Source organism: Humulus lupulus, chromosome 6 (genome assembly GCF_963169125.1).
Source record: "Humulus lupulus chromosome 6, drHumLupu1.1, whole genome shotgun sequence".
NCBI classification, from domain to species: domain Eukaryota; kingdom Viridiplantae; phylum Streptophyta; class Magnoliopsida; order Rosales; family Cannabaceae; genus Humulus; species Humulus lupulus.
In genome coordinates this window covers 39,630,378-39,649,352 of record NC_084798.1, presented here as the reverse complement: position 1 = coordinate 39,649,352, position 18,975 = coordinate 39,630,378, and the positions used below count along the sequence as shown (strand labels likewise).

At 34.7% G+C, this 18,975-nt stretch overlaps 1 protein-coding gene across 1 annotated transcript; it reads left to right on the top strand.

Moving 5' to 3' along the window:
* The first annotated feature begins 6,098 nt into the window (after nt 1–6,098).
* LOC133783972 (uncharacterized) lies at nt 6,099–7,516 on the top strand. The gene is made up of 2 exons (XM_062223539.1): nt 6,099–6,523; nt 7,084–7,516. The coding sequence occupies exons 1-2, from the start codon at nt 6,248–6,250 to the stop codon at nt 7,300–7,302; spliced, it is 495 nt and encodes a 164-aa protein (XP_062079523.1). The 5' UTR covers nt 6,099–6,247; the 3' UTR covers nt 7,303–7,516.
* Nucleotides 7,517–18,975: the final 11,459 nt, after the last annotated feature.

The following is an 18,975-nucleotide window of genomic DNA, read 5'->3' as shown; positions in this document are numbered from 1 at the left end:
GGATATCCCAGGTATCCTTTAGGGTCTCGCCCTGGCAACTTGCACTTCGCGTGCTAAACACTGCTCCCGACCCCTTGCCATTCTCAGCCTTCGTCGTTCCTTGCCGTCGCCGTTCATTCATTTATATGTATAACTAAACAGATACTTAACACATATAAATTCAATCAAAGGGCTACGCCTTATAACACGGTCATATAGGGCCGAGCCCTGCAAGTCAAGCTCTATGGGAACAGTAGTTTTCTTACCTGTATCCCAAGCTTTCTAAGCACCGATGTCCCGAGCATAGTTCCCTAGTTCGAGCCTCGCCGAAACCCTAGTCACAACACATTAACAATATCCATCCACCAAGTTCTAATCCATTAAATAGCATTGGGTCATAATTCTAGTCTTCGGGACCTTGGATTTTATCAATCCGAGTGATAAAATCCATCTCGAGCCCTACCAGTTAGGTTCCCAAGTCAAATCCCACAAGACGCCCTGCATTTTGAACTAGGGCTGCGACCCAACCCCTTAAGGGCCGCGGCATGCTTGGCTAAGAACCGCGGTGCTCCCCAAGGTCAGTGGCCTCCCCAGGCCTTGCATGCACACGGGCAGCAGCATACCCCTCCTAGGGCCGCGCCCCTCACCTCCAAACCCATAAAACCTCCATTTCTCCCTGCATTTCCTTCGAGCCAATCCTTCTAAAATCACCCCAACTCAATACCTAACCTCAAAATTAAGCTTGAACGTCCCTACCACATCATCTAAGCTCCATAGCAAACCCAAAGCAGTCATATAAACTCAACCCATAACCAAACTTAACTCAAGATTCTGGTTCACATGCAACTTACAGCTCTAGCTTTAATTTAACTGAAACTCAAGGGATTTTAGAGTTAGGATCCTTACCTCAGCTGATGAATTCAAGCTTTCACTAGCTCCTCAACCTCCAAAGGTCACCTTTTCCAAGCTCCAAGCCTTAGATTCCTAGTTAGAGTCTCTCAAAATCATGCACCCAAGAAGGAAGTGCTGAACCGACCAAGTGATGGGAAGCTAGAAGTTGTTTCCTTTACTTAGTTCCAGCAGATTCTTAAGTCACCTAAATCAAATAATACCTCTGCCAAACGACCAAGCTGCCCCTTAAGCTTAACCTCTATCCTTAAGCAACCCAAGGAAAATTTAGTCTTTTACCAAGTCCTATTAAGTCCTTAAGGCAAAAATAGTAAATTTCCCCAATATTCCCTCCTAAACATCTTATCCTCAGATATATCTCCAAATATTTATTTCCAAAACCCGATAACCCCATAAAAATGTCTAATCCCCAAATTACCCCTTGACTCGCCCCGAGTCGAATTTTCGATCCTGTTGTGACTTTCTAGCTATCCGCTCCCTAAGACTGTCTCGGATCGTATAACACAGATATATCACAAATATATCAAAATTATTCACAATGATCACATTATGCCCTCAACGAGCTATAATTACAATCATGCTCCTAATAACCAAACGGAGCCCACATGCATATTTAATTCACCTAAACATGCATCACTAATCACATATTCACACAAATTCACATATTATAACAATAAATCACTTATCTCCCTCCCGACAAACTTAATCAAGGCCCTAAGCCTTAATAGCAAATTTGGGTCATTACAAGTGATGAGCTCCAAGCCACTCTGACCTCCTCCCAAGAGGGCGAACGATCTGCCAAGGCTACCCTGGCTACCTCCTAGGAGAGCGAGCGATCTGCCAAGGCTTCCTTGACTACCTCCCAAGAGAGCGAGCGGATTGCTAAAAACCAAGTCGTGGAAGTGATCCAATGACTGGACGAGCTACAGAGCGAGAATGATAGCCTTAAAAAGAAGCTTGACGAGGTCAAAAACAAAGCTAAGGAAGAGTTCGAGAGGGTGAGGTTGGAGATTGCAAAGTCGATGAATTCTCTGGGGGAGATGCTGTATCGGTGTTGGGCATTCAACCAGGATGGGTACAAGGACCTCAAGGCAGACAGCACCCTGTACGAATTAGTGTTGAGTTGGAACGGTGCCAACCCAACGAAATCAGTAAAGTCTTTGAAAAAAGACTTCAAGGGCAGCAGTGCTCCCGCCCTCATATGTTCTTGGCTCCATGCCGCATATTTTACTGTGGCATCGCGGCCGCCAGGGGCGAAACAGCTCCGTTCTTGACCAGTCGGAGCCCAACACTTCAAGGTGCCTGACAAATGGAGGCCATGGAAGGTCAGGATTTCAGATATTTGGCTGGTTGTGGTAACCGTGCACCAGTAGAGCTCGGCCTCGAACATCTCCTTCCTTGGCTGCGAGGATGAAGTTTCCCCCATTAATGAAAACTGGAGTTCCCCTGGATGATACGCAACAGTGACCTTTAGCGCAGGGTCGAGGGGAATGGGCCTAGGTCCTGAATTGGGCTCCGGATAGAGGGCCTCCCGAAGAACTCTTATCTTCTTTTCAATGACCTCGTATATCTGGCGGCGATAGTGAGCTCGAATGTCTTCTTGCTCGCGTGCAAGCTCGTATTCCCTTATCCGACGTTGGTTCCGGGCGAAGAGCGATTCTGGGCTCGGAGATTTCGGCTCGTAAGGGACTGCCAGCAATGACCCCCACCGTCTTTCCAGATTCTGTGACATCTAGCGAGAAAGAAAAAATGGTGAGGGCCATGCATGCAAGAGTCACGAGCTCGATGGAATGAGCTCGGAAATTTAGGAACGAGACTAAATACTAAGACCCTTATTGAAGAGTCAGGGGCGTGTATTCCACGAAAAAGAAAAGGAGTCTGGATAATTTTTTGAAAATCCTGAAATTCAAGGGAAAGGAGAGTGGCAGTTAGCCAGGAAAAGCGTTTTTGGGTTTCGTGCATTTGTCAAAGCCCATGTTTCTATCCGAAAGCTTAATGTACAAGAAACGCTGCCTAAGAATTTCAAAACCCAGAAAATGGGAACCACATTCACACGTCAAAACTGGGTACAAACCAGAGACGAACCTCCAGAGTGAAAATCCAGAAAGCATAAAAACCTATCGGTTCAAAACCTCCTATCGTATCATGATAAGAACATAAACTAGCACACACAGCAAGAACATTTTAAACGAAAAACAAAAACGGCATACTTACACAGTAATGGCGATTGCAGAGAGATCGTCGATTGGAGAAGAGGTTGCAGGAAAGAACTCACTGATTCGAACAGACCAGGATTCCTTTGTTTCTTTGGTCGAGAAAACATGCACGGAACAGGAACTTTGCAAAGAGGTCTCTGGGCTTGTTTTTCTTCTTTTCTTGCTTATGGCGAATGAGGATGAAAGTGAAGAAGATGAAGAGTGGGGCCTTGTATATATAGGTGGGGAAAAGGAATTAATCAGGAGCGTCGAATGAAATCCTCACTAGATCAAACGGATGGGGATCAATGACAAGAAGGCGCCGAAAAGTTGTCAGACGGACGATCGTGGGCGTGTTTCCAAGGTACTAAAGTACCTAAAATGAGCAATACCCAGCTGACGCGTGTCCATTTTCAAAGGTGTGACGGTACAGTTCTCAAGGAAAGTAGTTCAAAAGTTTCCTTCTCTTAGGATTCGAACAAATACTTTTGAGGGGGCAAGATGTTATACCCAGATTTCGAGCCATGGTAAATATGACCTCGAAAGTTGGATTCACAACAAATGGTCTCGTAAGGATTGAAGTATGCTCCAGGATTGTATATCAAGCCTGCAAAGTATGATATATGACCTCGAATATATGATCTCGAAAGGTAGCTCCGAGAACACACTCATCTTCGGGGACGACTTCGGATCGGGGGTCTCGAGCTAGATGTATGTATGATCTCGAAAGAGACGTGATCTCGGGAGATGCCATTAGCTCGAACCATGACGTGAGACCTGGGATGCTAAAGCCTTAGAGATACGCGATAATCACCTTGAATATCTACAAGTATTATAAATATGAGATGTAATCCTCATTTATAAATGTAAATCCCCAAGAATCGTGGGATATTATTTGGTCAGTTATGCGTTTCCTGGTCTTCAGGGGCGTTTCCTTTTATATCTGATTATAGGCATTTAAAGCCATTTATTTTATTCACAAAAGAGTAACTACCCAAAATATGTGGGATAGTATTCTGCATCCTTCTCTATAAATAGAGAAGCCATGCACCATTGTAAAGGACCGAAATTCTAATCCTTGAGAGAAAACTCTGCAGAATTCATGCTAAGGAATTTTCAGAGATAGTCTTAAGATTAATAACAGAGACTCGTGGACTAGGCAGATTTAACTGCCGAACCACGTAAAAATCGCGTGTTTGATTTGTTTTATTTCGTTTAGCCATTGTCATTCATTGTTTACGTGTTCTTCTTTTACTGTTTGACGAGAAACGGCGTCAACAAAGAAAAAAGAAGGAAAAAAGCTTAGGAAATAAAACTAAAAAAATATGAAGAAAAAAAACAAAAGAAATGATGCAGGAAAAAAAATAGATAAATGAATAAAAATGAGAAGAAGAAGAAGAATGAAAAATTGCAAAGAAAAAAAATGAAAAGAAATTGGTAGAAAAAAAAAAGAAAAGGGAAAAATAGAAGAAAAAATAAGTAAGGAAAAAAAAGAAAAAATAACTGAAAAAATAATTAAAAATGAAAAAAAATAAAAAAAATTGAAAAAAATAAAATAACCTTCAAAATAAAAGAAAACATAACTATGATAAAAAATATGACATTATCATATTTTAGTTAGCTATTAATTGTGTTTCTCATACTTTAATTTTTTCTTTAATAAATTTTCCTATACAAATTAAGAAAAGTATAATTCTCATATTTTTGCTATATAAACCATATTTTTGAAAAGTTTCCTATACTATAATACTATTTTTTTTATTTGTGAAATCAGTATACAAATACCTCTTAACCAATTATGCTCAAGTGGTGCTTATATACTGTTTTGTCAAAAATATGATAGTGTTTTAATATCAACTAAACTATAAGATGTAATAAACCAAAACAAAATATATAGTATTAAAATGATATAAATATTTGAGAAAATAAAAAGGGATCCATAGAAAAACTAATCAAAAGAAAACGATGTGGAAAATAAAGATAGAGAAAACAATAAAGAATTTGGAAAGAAAGAGAAATATATGTTGTGGGAAAATAACATTGAAAGAGGTTTGAAAAGTTTTGATTTTTTTTTTTTTTTTGGTCTAAAAAAAGGAGATTTGAACTTTGGATTCTTGGATGATCCTCTTTTGGGAAGAAAAAAAAGTGTATTGCCACTGAGTAATGTTTATGGTCACCAAATACTAAATACTCTTAGTTGTCCAAGAATAATTTTTTGTCTTACTAACATATAACAATTTGCGTTTTGTTTTTTTAATATACATATATATATATATATGTATATATATATATTTATCTAGGCGACTATGCTGATCATATTTTTTAAAACACGATCAGTACATAATACAAAAACACGCCAGATACAATTTAAGATTATTTTAGGTTTTTTTTAATGAAAAAACAATATATAATGTAAATGTCCTATAATTTCTCATTCCAGCTAATTATAATTCCACCAGTGTGTTACTAAATATATTGCAATCAATTTAAAATTTCAATATTCATTCTATACAGTCCATTATTAATATATATATATATATCAATTGTCTTTGTTGTCAAAAAATAAAATAGGTTAAATTAACTTAAATGGGTACTAGCTTTTGGATTCAGCTTCAGGTCCCAAAAGATATTGTGATTTGTGTTTTTTTTTCCAATTTAATCATACTATTTTTATATGCAATATTTAAGATTTTTTTTTAAAGGAAATAATTAAGATTAATATAATGAAAAATACACACGTCAAATGTTTTAATATACTAAAAAAATGATAATATCAATTAAACAGCCTGTGATTGACAATGACCCAACTGTTACTACAACTATGTTTTTCTACAATAAATTTCTAATATTATTTATTTCTAAATACATTTATAGTAAAGATGAATTTGACAACTCTCTTGATCCTTGAAAAATTCTACGCCGTACGTATAAGAAAATATTTATAGAATCAAATGCCTTAACCCTATATAAAGGGCCACATAACCTAATCACATATTACCTCACACCACGAAACAATAATTCTTTTGCCTTTGCGATCTTCTTTTCAACCTTTCTCTCTTCAACATAGAAAGAGGGAAAGAGAGAATAAGAGGCTCATTCTTTTCTTTTCCTTACGTATAATATTTTCTCTTGTTTATTTTCTCGGGAAACAAACACTACTCGACATGGGCAATTGTGGAAGTTTTCCTAAGACAAAGGGAGATGAAGCCGTTCCGGCACCGGAGCCACGCAAGGAAGAGTCAATTAAGGTCGATAACGAGAATAGTAATGATCAAGAGAACGTTACGAAGGTCGAAGAAGAAGAGAAAACTATTACAACTGATGACAGCTTCAATGCTGAGAAGAATAATTCTGATCTTGATCTTCATGATGGTGATGAGGCCAAGCCTGCTCTTGATGATGACAAAAATGCTCAATCTCTTCAGACTTTACTTGTTGAGGTAATTGAGTTATTTTTCTGGATATATTATCAAGATAAACACATCGTACCATTTTACTAATATACAAGAATATTTGTCTATTAATCCATCAAATCGTACATAACTATATATATTTTTTTAATTATGTTTTTATATCATATACATCATGAAAAGTTTCAATCGTAATTTGTCTTTGCCAGATTTTCATAGAATATATATATATATATATATATTACTTTTTGTGTCAAATGTTTAAACAAAGTATATAATATTTTTTTGTCTTTGATTCGATCAGAAAAATAAATATATTTATGGCTTTGTTTCAGCGCAACCCTAGTTTTTTTTTTAAATATTTAATCTTTGATTTATCTATATAAAGTATATACATGTTTTATGATTCCATTCCCATGGACTTTATTATTTTGTTTTTTTTTTTGTATTTTCATAAAATTTCTAAAATCATGAGGTTTTTTTTTTAAAAAAAAAATATTTCCAAATCAAAAACAGTAATTGTATAATATTTATTTTATCATCTTGGTATATTTAAATATTGACGTACACTATTGAACAAACATTGACAGAATGGAGGGAAAGGGGAAAAGGGAGATGAAGAAAGTGAGAAGAAAGTAGAAGTTGAAGTAGCATCAGAAGCAAAAGAAGAAGCAAAAGAAGAGAAAGAGGTTGAGGCAGTGAAATTAGCTGAGAAGGTGGAGGAAAAGACGACTAATAAAGCTGAGCCAGAAAAAGCATTTGAACCTGCTGCACCCGTGGCTGATATACCAGCTGCAACTATCCAATAAAACCATAATCATCACTTCAAGAATGAGATCTCAACCAACAAAAAATCAAAAAATCAAACAAAGACTGAAATATATTAAGGCTTTTCTCTCTTGTGGGAGTCAGTATAAGTAAATTAATGGGGTCTTCTGTTAATCGTTTATTTCAAGACATCGATAGCTCCATTTCATTGTTTTTGGTTGTGGAAATTTTAAATATTATTGCTTTTGGGTTCAATTTTTTTTTTTATTATCGGTGATTGTTATATTAATTGATTTTTTTTTTGGAAAATATATATTTATTTTTAAATTGTTTATGGACGACATAGCTTTCCTATTTGCACATTGTTAAAAAATAATGGACTTAGTATTTTTCTTTTGTAAGAGTAAATATATATATATATATCCAACAAAAAAATATATATGAAAATTTATTAGGAAATGAATGTTTTTAATCAATATCAATATGTTTGTAAATTCTATTTATTTACGTGACGACGGTATGGATTGTAGTGAATCTCTTATAAATTTTTGGGAAATTCTTAATAATTTGTGATACAAAAATCAAAATTTGCACATATACTTATTTCAATTTTTATACGCTCGTGCATTAGGATTTATGAATCTTAATTCTGATATCTTAAATTATCCCATAAATTTTATATACTTGTACGTCAAGATATATAAATCTTAATGACATCCTAAATTATCCTATATAACTACATTATATATGTAAAATAAGTAAAATTACAATTTATTTATCTGCTGAAAATATAAAAAATAATCACTACTGTAGCTATTAAAAACAAATCGCTACTGGTACCTTATATATATAGACAAATATTTATGGTTAAAGTAATGAAATTCAATAAAACTCTATATCTTACATAATTAATTAATAAATATGCAGTATCAACAATACAAATAATTACCCCATCTATAGATTGAAGCAGTTTGAGGAATAAAATCCATCTAAATTAATTATTTATAGATTTTCATATAAAAGTCCAATGAAAGCACTCCAAAGGGATTATAATAATTTAATCCAAAAATAAGGGAGCTAGGGAGATAAGATCAAGAGACTCTAAAAGATTTTCCAAACAAAAATGGACAAACAGATTTGAAACAAATCTTTTGTCTATATAATTAATAGTATCTAAGTTGGTAGACGGCCACACCCCAAACAAGAAGAAATCGATCACGTCTAGGAGGAATAAACGGAGCTCGAAGATGGTGACAATGCTTGTCCATGTACAAAGTAACACAGAACCGGCCATTTCATAATATTAATTCAAGCTCACATATATAATTAATAATAAAAAGGTAACTAATTAGTATTAAAAAGGTAAACGCTTAAAAGGAGGCCAAATTCCAATTAATTTCCATCCAACAAAGTAGTGGCAAAATATATTAGAAGCCAGCTGTTAAAATGGTCATTTATAAAGTTTATATATCATGATTGATAGCAAATTTAAGAGTTTCTTAAATTATATTTATACAATTAATAGGTGGCTTTCATCTTACCTCATCTAAATAACATATATATGTCTACAATTAATTAAAGAAATTACTAAACAAAAGGAGAAGAAACATATGTGCGGGTTAATTTCACTAATTAATAATGAAAAAAGAATTAATTAGGAAATAACTTTCCCAGAATTTTGCTTCTAATCATCTACAGCCTACTGCTTTGGACAGTAGTGTGTACTTGATAGACAAAAAGATAAGGACAATGAGTCGGCTCTTAAATACTTACCATAAGAAGAATCAAAAGTCCTTGATGTCAATCAAAAGATTTAGAGAAGTAAATGTGTAACTAAAGATTAAACATAAAATTTGGTTCGATTCACCATATTTCTCTAGAAAAAACCACATAAGCTAGAAATTAAGAGAGCTAGCTCTACAATTTATCCTAAACGCTACAAGAGTTCACATAGATAAAAGAGCTATGAAAATCTTTCACAGTAACAATATTTTGGTTACTCTACATACACTTAACTTCCACCCTCACCAAGAAGTAACTTTTCGCACAAGCAATGTGGTACGTACGTAGTCCTTACAGGAGAGTGTGCCCTAGGACACGTGGGGGAAAATATCCCACTCACATTGTGCAATGTCCCAAACACCACGTCGCCTGGCAAAACTGCCTGCATGCACACCGCTCGACAACCATTTACCGTACAGTCCGTCTACATGGTGCATAACCCAAAGCTACTTATTGTCCAGATCTCCAACCTAATCACAGTGTTAGTTAATTAAAGTAACAGATATTTGTCCTTTTCTATTTTCCATAAGCCAAAAGCAAAGGGTATTTGTGTAATTTTAAATGTAATAAGAAATTCCTATGAAAGGGAAGTGAAAATCTCTTGTAAAAGGGGTTACAACTTGAAAAATTCACTAGGAATATAAAACATCTTATTCTATGTTCCATTGCCCTCCCATTTGATTTTAGTCGCATCATATTTGTTACAAGTATACTATTTTTCTTGCATTTCTCAATACCTAATTAAGTATGTTTACGCATTTGTTTAGTTAACAATTCACTACAATAAGAAGAGTTAACGAGACAACTACAAAATACAATTTCCATGTCACATATTTAGAATACGCACCTAAATGTAGGTCCTTAAAAAAGTTATGGAATTTTAGGACGCTCAATGAAAGTCTTTAAAAACCACATTTTATGACACACAATGTGTCCTAAAAAATATGCAGGTCCTAAAAAGACTAGAGAGAGAATTTTGAATTAATGGTGACTTTTAATGGCACACTTTGAGTGTCCTAAAAGAGTATCAAGGGCAGCAAAAATGTGCCCCCAAAAATTTTAAGTATAAAGAAGGATAAAAATATATTATCATTTTCGAATTGGAGCTTTGGGGATTCATCACTTTTCTCATTAGCACACAAAGAAGAGAAGATAAAATGATTCAAGGAGGCTGGGCTTCTCACCGGCGACACAAGCAAACAAAGGTTTTCGGCCACAGCCACGACACTGCTTGGGTTAAAGATGCCTAGGTTTCTCGGCCACGGCGGCGGCGCAGGGGTTTTCGGTGCTAGGGGATCTCGGCCACGATGTTCTTGGCACCTACTTTTCTCGACCACGACCACGGCTACAGTAGGGACAACATGTATTTTCACCTTATTTTTTTTATTTCTTTGATTAATAATGTTTTACATTCATTTAATATTTAAATGCTCTCTCAAAATATGTTTATTGCCTTTAATTTTAGTTTGTGTATGCGTTTAGGATTTGGATAAATTTGAAATCCCAATTTCACATTCAAGTCTCTTGTTTTTTAATATTGAGTGGGTGAGTATTTTATTTTAGTTTGTTTATGTTAGATTAATTTTTTGGTAAATTTTTGAGTTTCTATTACTAAAAAATTTAAAATTACAGAAATTGTATATAATAGATAGTTATATATGAAACACATTATTTAAATATTTATTTTTATAATAGATAGTAATTGATTGAAGATATTTCTTTGTTTTTTTTTCAACTAGTTACAATTTTTATTGATGTATTATATGAGTTTTTTTTTTTTTTTTTGCAGTAGGTTTAATTCTAATAATATATGATATGATGATTCTTCATATTTTTTTCTCATTTTGTTTTTGGATGCCATTGAAGATTATCTTTTTATTGAAAAAAAGTGTTTTTTTTTTTAGTTTTGTTTTCTCATTAAAATATGACACTAGTTAACAAAAAAATGAAAGTACTAGCAAGCTTTTGAATAGTTAACACACACTTGTAGTTTTCTAACAAGAAATTTCGTTGTTTGGTTGATGAAAAGGGGTCAAAGAGTAAATACTAGAGAAAAAGTAATTAGGATCAATGGAATAACGTTAAAGAAAAGAATAGAGATAAAAACAAGTGTGAAGAGTAGTTCTAGTAAAAAGTTATAGAAACATTCATGAACATGCACTACAAGAAACAAGGTTTTTGTCGGCACAATTCGGAATTGTGTCGACAAAAAAACTTTTGCGGGCGCATTTAGTGAATTATGCTGGCAAAAGTCTATCAGATTTAAAAAAAAAATACCGTAGACTTTTGTTGGCGCATTTCACCTAATGCGTCGGCAAAAGTCAACGTGCATTTTTGAAATTTTGCACGTTTTCAACAAAGTAGTTGGCTAAACTTTTGCCGGGGCGTTTCGTTGCGCCGACAAAAGTCTATTTTGCGTCGGTAAAAGTTGGACTAAATAAAACGACACCGTTTTGTCCTAGGGTTTATTAAAAACTTTTGCCGACGCAACGAAATGCGCCGACAAAAGTCATAGCGATATTACAGAAGTCGTGAGCCTTTCTTCCCCATTTTTTTTCTTCCTTTTTTTTACTCTTTCTTCTTCTCTTCTTAATCCTCCACCACACTCCGGCCACACCACCACCAGCCGCACCCCCACCAGCTGCACCCTGACGGCACCCTACCCCGACGGCCACCCCAGGTGAGCCCCACCCCGGCGCCACCACTGCCGCCCCTCCTCCTCCAAGTTGCCCACTGTAAGTATTTTAATATACTTTTGTATTTTATTTATGTATTAAATTTAATTTTTTTTTCTATGGAGTCCTCGAGCCACTGCCGGAGCGGAGCCACTTCACCCACTGTAATATTTTTATTTTTGCATGATAATATTTATTATATTGTATTTTGTGATATATGTATTTTAGTTAAAGTATGAGTTTTAAAAAAATTAGATTAATAATGTATGTTTATATTTTTTAATTTTTTTATATTAAATGTGATATGTTTGTAAATATGTATTTAATAACTTTTTTGTATTAATAAAAAAAATTAGTTTTGGTATATGTTTTTTTATGGTTAAATATTTGTATATATACAAATTGATGTATTTGTTAATGTATATATATGTTTTGTATGATCTGGGAATATTCTGGTTATATATGTGTTTAATTTGTACGTTTTTAAATTTTTGGGATAGTTTGAAATATAGTCGTTATGCTGCCCAAATTTTGTTAGAGTTAGTAAAATTAATAAAAATTTAAGTATAATTAAAAAATACATCAAAAAATTAATTTTTAACTATAATTTAAATAAAATAAAATTACCAATCATAATAATTAATAATTAATTTTAACATTAATATTAGATGTTTTGTAATTGAAAAAAGTTAAAAATATAAATGATTTAATAAAATATAATTAAGTAAAATATAAATATAATAAAATTGTTATTAATTAAGTAAATAATCCAATACAAATTGAAGAACTTAATAAAAAATTACAAAATGCAATTAATGTATAATTAATTTAATTTTAAAATAAAAGTAATAAATGAGTAAATGATTTAAAAAATTGTAATAATTAATAATTAGCTACATTTTTTTTGGTAAATATAAATAATTATATTGGTCAGAGATAAGATATTATTATCAGTTAGTGATAATTAGGAGACAAACAGTCATGAAATATTTTGACTATCATTTCCCTCATTTTAAGACAATTATTAATATTTTCTTAATTTTTTCGATTAAAGATGGCGAGCAACAGAAGTTGGATGAGTACGAGGAATTGTTGGTCTCTGGAGTATAGAAATGGTGTTAAGGAGTTCTTCGATATCGCTAAAAATCAGTTGAACGATCAGGGTTTGGTTCGTTGTCCGTGCAAGAAATGTGGGAATGTTAAGTTCCAGCCTATAAATGCAATTTCGATGCATTTATTCAACAATGACATCATACAGTCCTACAAAGTGTGGCATTACCATGGAGAGCTGCCGTCGCCACCAGTTGTGGTACGAGATCACGAAAGAGATGAGATAGCAGATATCCTGGAGGATGTTTACGCTGAAGATGACGTTCCCGCTGGAAACTATAATGATCCTCCCCAAGATGATCCTCAACATCGCGACAAGTATGACAATTTATTTAAGGAGATGTCAAGTGAACTGTACCCGGGTTGCCGAAAGTATTCCGCGTTGAACTTCTTGGTGAAGCTGATGCATCTGAAAGTTATTAACAAGTGTAGCAATCATTACTTTGATGGTTTGCTGGAATTATTAGTCGACGCTATGCCTGACGGATCAATTTTACCTAAGTCTAACTATGAGGCGAAGGCAAAGTTGCAGAGTATTGGATTGGGATATGAGTCCATTGATGCTTGCAAGCATGATTGTGCACTGTTTTGGAAGGAGAATGCGAATTTGGAATTCTATCTGGTTTGTGGTGAGTGTCGCTAGCAAGATAATCGTGGGAACGGGAAGAAAGTGGCCCATAAGGTCATACGGTACTTTCCGTTGACACCGAGATTGAAAAGGTTGTACAGTTCCAGATATACTGCAGAGGATATGAGATGGCACTATTCTAAAAGGCCAAAGGAAGATGGTGTGATGAGGTACCCCACTGACAGTAAGGCGTGGAAGCACCTTGATGAGTTGTACCCATCTTTCGCAGCCAAACCTCGAAATGTTAGGCTTGGGTTGGCTACAGATGGTTTTAATCCTTTTGGGAACATGCACAACTTTACAGCATGTGGCCTGTGATACTTGTCCCATACAACTTGCCGCCGTGGAAGTGCATGAAACCACTGTCATTAATGTTGTCTATTATAATTTCAGGCCCTTCTTCACCTGGAAAAGATATTGATGTCTATATGAGACCTTTGCTTGATGAGTTGAAGGAGTTATGGGTGAATGGTGTCAAGACACGAGATGCATACAATAGTACCTTGTTCAAGATGCGTGCAACAATCTTGTGGACCATTAACGACTACCCAGCTTATGCTATGATGTCTGGGTGGAGCACAAAAGGGTACAAGGCATGCCCCACATGCAATGAAGAAACTCCCTCTGTAGGGATTAGAAGTAAAATTGCATACATTGGCCATAGGAGGTTTCTTGATATGGATCATGAATGGAGGAGCAAACGAGCACTATTCGACGGTAACAAGGAACTCAGGCCACCACCGAAAGATTACTCCGGTGATGATGTGTTGAAGAAATTAGAGAATTTGTAGATTATACATCCTAGGAAACACAAAGAATTTGGTAGTGTGAAACGCAAAAGGGCTCCGATTGAACTTAATCGGTCGAAGAAGAGAATATTTTTCGAGCTTGATTATTGGAAGGAATTATTGCTGAGGCATAACTTGGACGTAATGCACATTGAGAAGAATGTTTGCGACGGTGTCTTAGGAACTTTGTTGACCTTAGAGGGAAAATCTAAAGACACTGACAAGGCAAGACTTGATCTAGCAGACATGAAAATTAGGGAAAAACTCCACCTCCGCAAAGAGGGAAACAAGTGGAAGAAACCGCACGCCAGTTACACCCTCAATGTCCTGGAGCGTCGAGTTTTCTGTGAATTTGTGAAGTCAGTTGAATTCCTAGACAGTTTTGCTGCAAACCTTTCGAAGAATGTCAATGTCAATGATGGCAAGATAACTGGAATCATACGATTGCCACGTGTTGTTTCAGCAGTTATTGCCCGCCGCAATTAGGTTGTTTTTGGTTCCTGAAGTTCGGAAGCCAATTATTGAGTTGTGCGGTTTTTTCAAAAAACTTTGTTCACGGACTTTGAATGTGAAAGACCTTGAGAAGATGGAGACAAACATTATCACCATTTTATGCAAGTTGGAAATGGTATTTCCTCCAGCATTTTTTGACATTATGCGTTGCGGCTGGTAGTAGCCCGCACTCCCCTTCTGCGAACTGGAGGGGCTTCATTGTTCATTGGAGCAGCGTTGGAGGCGTTTTTGTTGGCGCGTGCGGATCTTCGGAGTGACATCGCAGCAGAGTTCTAATAGTTGAAAGAAAAAAGTTAGAACTTTACCTAATAGGCTCTAAGGCAAAACTTATTCTAAAACAAACATATCTCAGACCTATTGATTATGAATTCTTATGAAAAATTATATAAGTCTTCTTTATTATGAGAGTGGGTTTCTATACTTAGAAAAACAAGCCATCTTTATTTTCTACGTCTATTTCTATCATCCTATATGACTTAATTCTCAGGCACGAAACTCATATTTTTTCCAAAGTTAACCATATTGAGGGAGGGCTGGGATCAGTAAAATCGTTCCCACTACTATGGCCCCCTAACTCTCAATATAGAACTTGGTTCATTGATTTGTATCCACCCTCACCGAACTTAGTCATTATTTATTTTACTTATTATTTGTTATGATTGTGAAAATAAAAATTAAACTCATACATGATAACAAAATAACATGATATTAATTTGGAAAAGAGTTTTCACTTATTACAACCATAAAACAAACAATGAAACTAACTATTCTAAAAATCAGGATCTTCTACATCTAATTCTTCATCTAGCATATCATCATCTAATTCTTCATAGTCTTCATTATCATGTGCCTCAAAATGTCCTCGAGGAAGGTTCGTAAAAATCCTATGTTTTTGCTCATTTGTAAACTGAAATTCTGATTTTGCGGTGAACCTAATTAAAAGAAAGTAATATCGCATTGCTGCTGGCAGTTCATCTTCATCATCCATTGTAAACCATATGTCCTCTAAGGGTGCTATTATGGGATGAAAATCTCTAAATAGTCTAATTACTAAAACGTATTGTTCCGTTGCTCTCATCATGATTTTCTTAGACTCTTGAAGGTGACCTATTTATCTATGGAACAAAAGCAGCCTTCGAGTGATTCTCTCTAGTGTTCCTATGGTGTTTCTCAGTTCCCTTATTCTCTTTAAAGCCTTAATGGCTCGGATATCCTCATAGGTTAATGCTCCGTCCATACTTAACTGAAAACATAAATGCTAAAATTGTTAGCTATACATATAAGCAAAATAACTATAACGTAACTACTTACTTGGCGGTCAGATTCGGAGCTTTGAGTGTGTGTATCGAGGAGAACTTCATGCGAATGAACCTGTCTCTGATACCAACTGTAATGATCCAACGACTCTAGACTTTGGACCATTAATGACTACTATACATATACACTATTTTTTAATAAAACTTACAAGTGAAATAATCATAATCTTCATTAAAAACTTGTAAAACAAATGTTAAACTACATAAAATTCAAAGTAGGATATGGGATCCCATTGTTTAAAACAAAACATAACTTTGACATAATGAAAACTTAATTAAAACTTATTACAACCAATTGCAGAAAAATACATAGAAAACCATAATCAAAGAGACTTCATCCTTGAATCAAACTCTCGGTCCATTGAATCCATCCCGCCTCAATACACATCCCCAAGCTTCGAAGAACCTTTCCTGCCACCAAAACTATTTTCCTGCACATATACACAAAAATGAATGAGCCTAATGCCCAGCAAGGAAAATCTAACACATAAATCATATACATAATATTCATATCAACATATACTAAAACGTATAATAACATATGTCACATATACTATAATGGCCATTATTACTTGGGGTCTCGTAAACTAAACAAGCCATATGTCCATTAGATTTGTGGGGCTTGTTAGCTAAGCAAGTCATATGCCCATAATTTATTGGGGCTTGTTAGTTATACAGGTCATATGCCCAAGTCTACAAACATACATAATATAACATATAACATATACATAACACTTAAATCATAAGATAACACATAACATAACATATAAAATCCTATCCTATTTTCCTTACCAAATATACCGGGATATGTGAATAGGTTTGGGACCTTGGGACACTCCTAAAAACCATCAAAGGAAGGTGAGTATACTGAAGAAAAAGGAATGAAAAGAATGGACGAACTATACCATCAAGAATATACTTACCGAAAACCTTATGTTCAAGATCTTAGATTTCCTATCCAAAAATAAAGAATAAAGTTAGGGTGCTGAGTAGAAACTATAAGAACTTTAAGGAAAACAAAACCAAAATGAACTAGAGTTTGGAATACCTTAAATGCTTCTATGACCGATCTAAACCTCGAATCGAAATGTGCTATAAATCTTACTTTCCAAGTGTTTGGTAAGCTTATAATGATTAAGCTTATAATTCTCAACCTAAGTGTTTACACTCTCAAAAATAACCTAGCAGCTTGCAGCCTCTGAACTTAGCTTGATGAATGAATATATGGCTAGGTACTAGGTCCTATTTATAGAGTTCAAGAATGAAAAGATCTTCATTTAACTTGAATAAAATAATGGTTTTTTAAGTGAAAAATATTTGAATTATCTTTCAGCAGAGGCTGAAGACTCGGTCAGAAAGATGTTGGACTTATCAAGAGGTTAAGGATTTAAATGAGAACGTTTTCAAAAACGTTCAAAAATATACCAAAGGAGCCGATATATCGCCACTAATAAGTGTTATATTATTTTATAATATAATGTTTTAGATTAAATAAAATGTGACAAAGTGTGTCACATATTGTAACATATAATAGAGAGTTACAATATTTAAATATATGAGATATATCCAAATAATGTAACATATTTGGTGTTACAAATTTGTAACCTCCAAATATTACCCTTTATTGTGTAAATTGTTGTTACACAATACTGAGATGAATTTCAATAAGTCATATGTGATATGGCTGTTAGAGATATGATTTTAACCCCAATAATGTGTTTTGGGAGTTACAAAATCATTTGGGAGGGTTTGGAACCGTTTGGAAAAATAGCACATTTTTTGTGTTGAATTTGGTCAGTGGCCGCGGCCACCAACATTCAGTGGCCGCGGCCTGTGGGTCAGAGACCAGTGGCCGCGGCCACTAATGTCTCTGGCCGTGGCCACAGGCCAAAACTGACCAAATTTTCAGTTTTTTCAATCCTTGTTTGAACGGCTCAAAAAAACTCAAATAACTCCCAAATCTCTTTTTTAATTCCATATTAATCCAATTAAACATTGGTAACAGCCATGGGGGTTGGTGGAATTTGAAATTCAAAGGGTGTCTCTAAACTCTATAAATAGGAGCCTATAGCTCACTTGTAAGACATGATTTTTCTGTCCATTAGAGCACTTGGCTAGAAACACCTTGAGGCTTGATAATTCCAGAAAGCTTTTCCAATATCTAAGAGAGATCCCTTAGTGCTTGAGTTAGGGGGAAATAATCTTTTGGACAAAGGTTTTAAACCTTGTTCAAGTTGGTGATCCCCAACCCTCTTCACTTAGGTTGTGTAAGTGAGAGTTTGCTTGTGTTTCTGTTATTCTTTTTATTCTATTGCTTTTCTTCTTATTCTCTTGTTCTATTTACTTGTATATTTTGTTTAAGAGTTGTAATCTTTCTTTTGGTCTAAACACTTTATTTTACTTGTAATCTTTTGCTTAGAGTTGTATTCTCACTATTCTCTTCTTCATCATCATCTTCTTCCTTTTCTTTGTTTATTTGTAATTTTCAGTTATAGAGTTGTAACCTTATTTAATCAATCTATTTTATTTGTAATATTATTGCTTAGAGTTGTAATATTATAATCATTTCCATTGAGGCAAAACAATTTTTTCCTAACAGTAGGCAATATATCGCTTGGGCCAGCATGCCAGAGGCTCGTTGAGGTGATCGTGCGAAGTTACGTGTTTTTCGTATCCCCGTATTGCGATATATTGCCCCTTATAGCTGCGATATATCAGCATACGCTGAATATTTAAACACGAAATTGCACATTTTCAGTCTAATTTGAATTGAGTAAACAACCTTGACTAAGTCCTCTAACGATTTAAAAGCTGCTGACAGACCCTAGGATATTCAAATATTTATCTAAATAAACTTATTCCTAAAAAATACTTAATTTTCATTAAACATACATAAGACAAG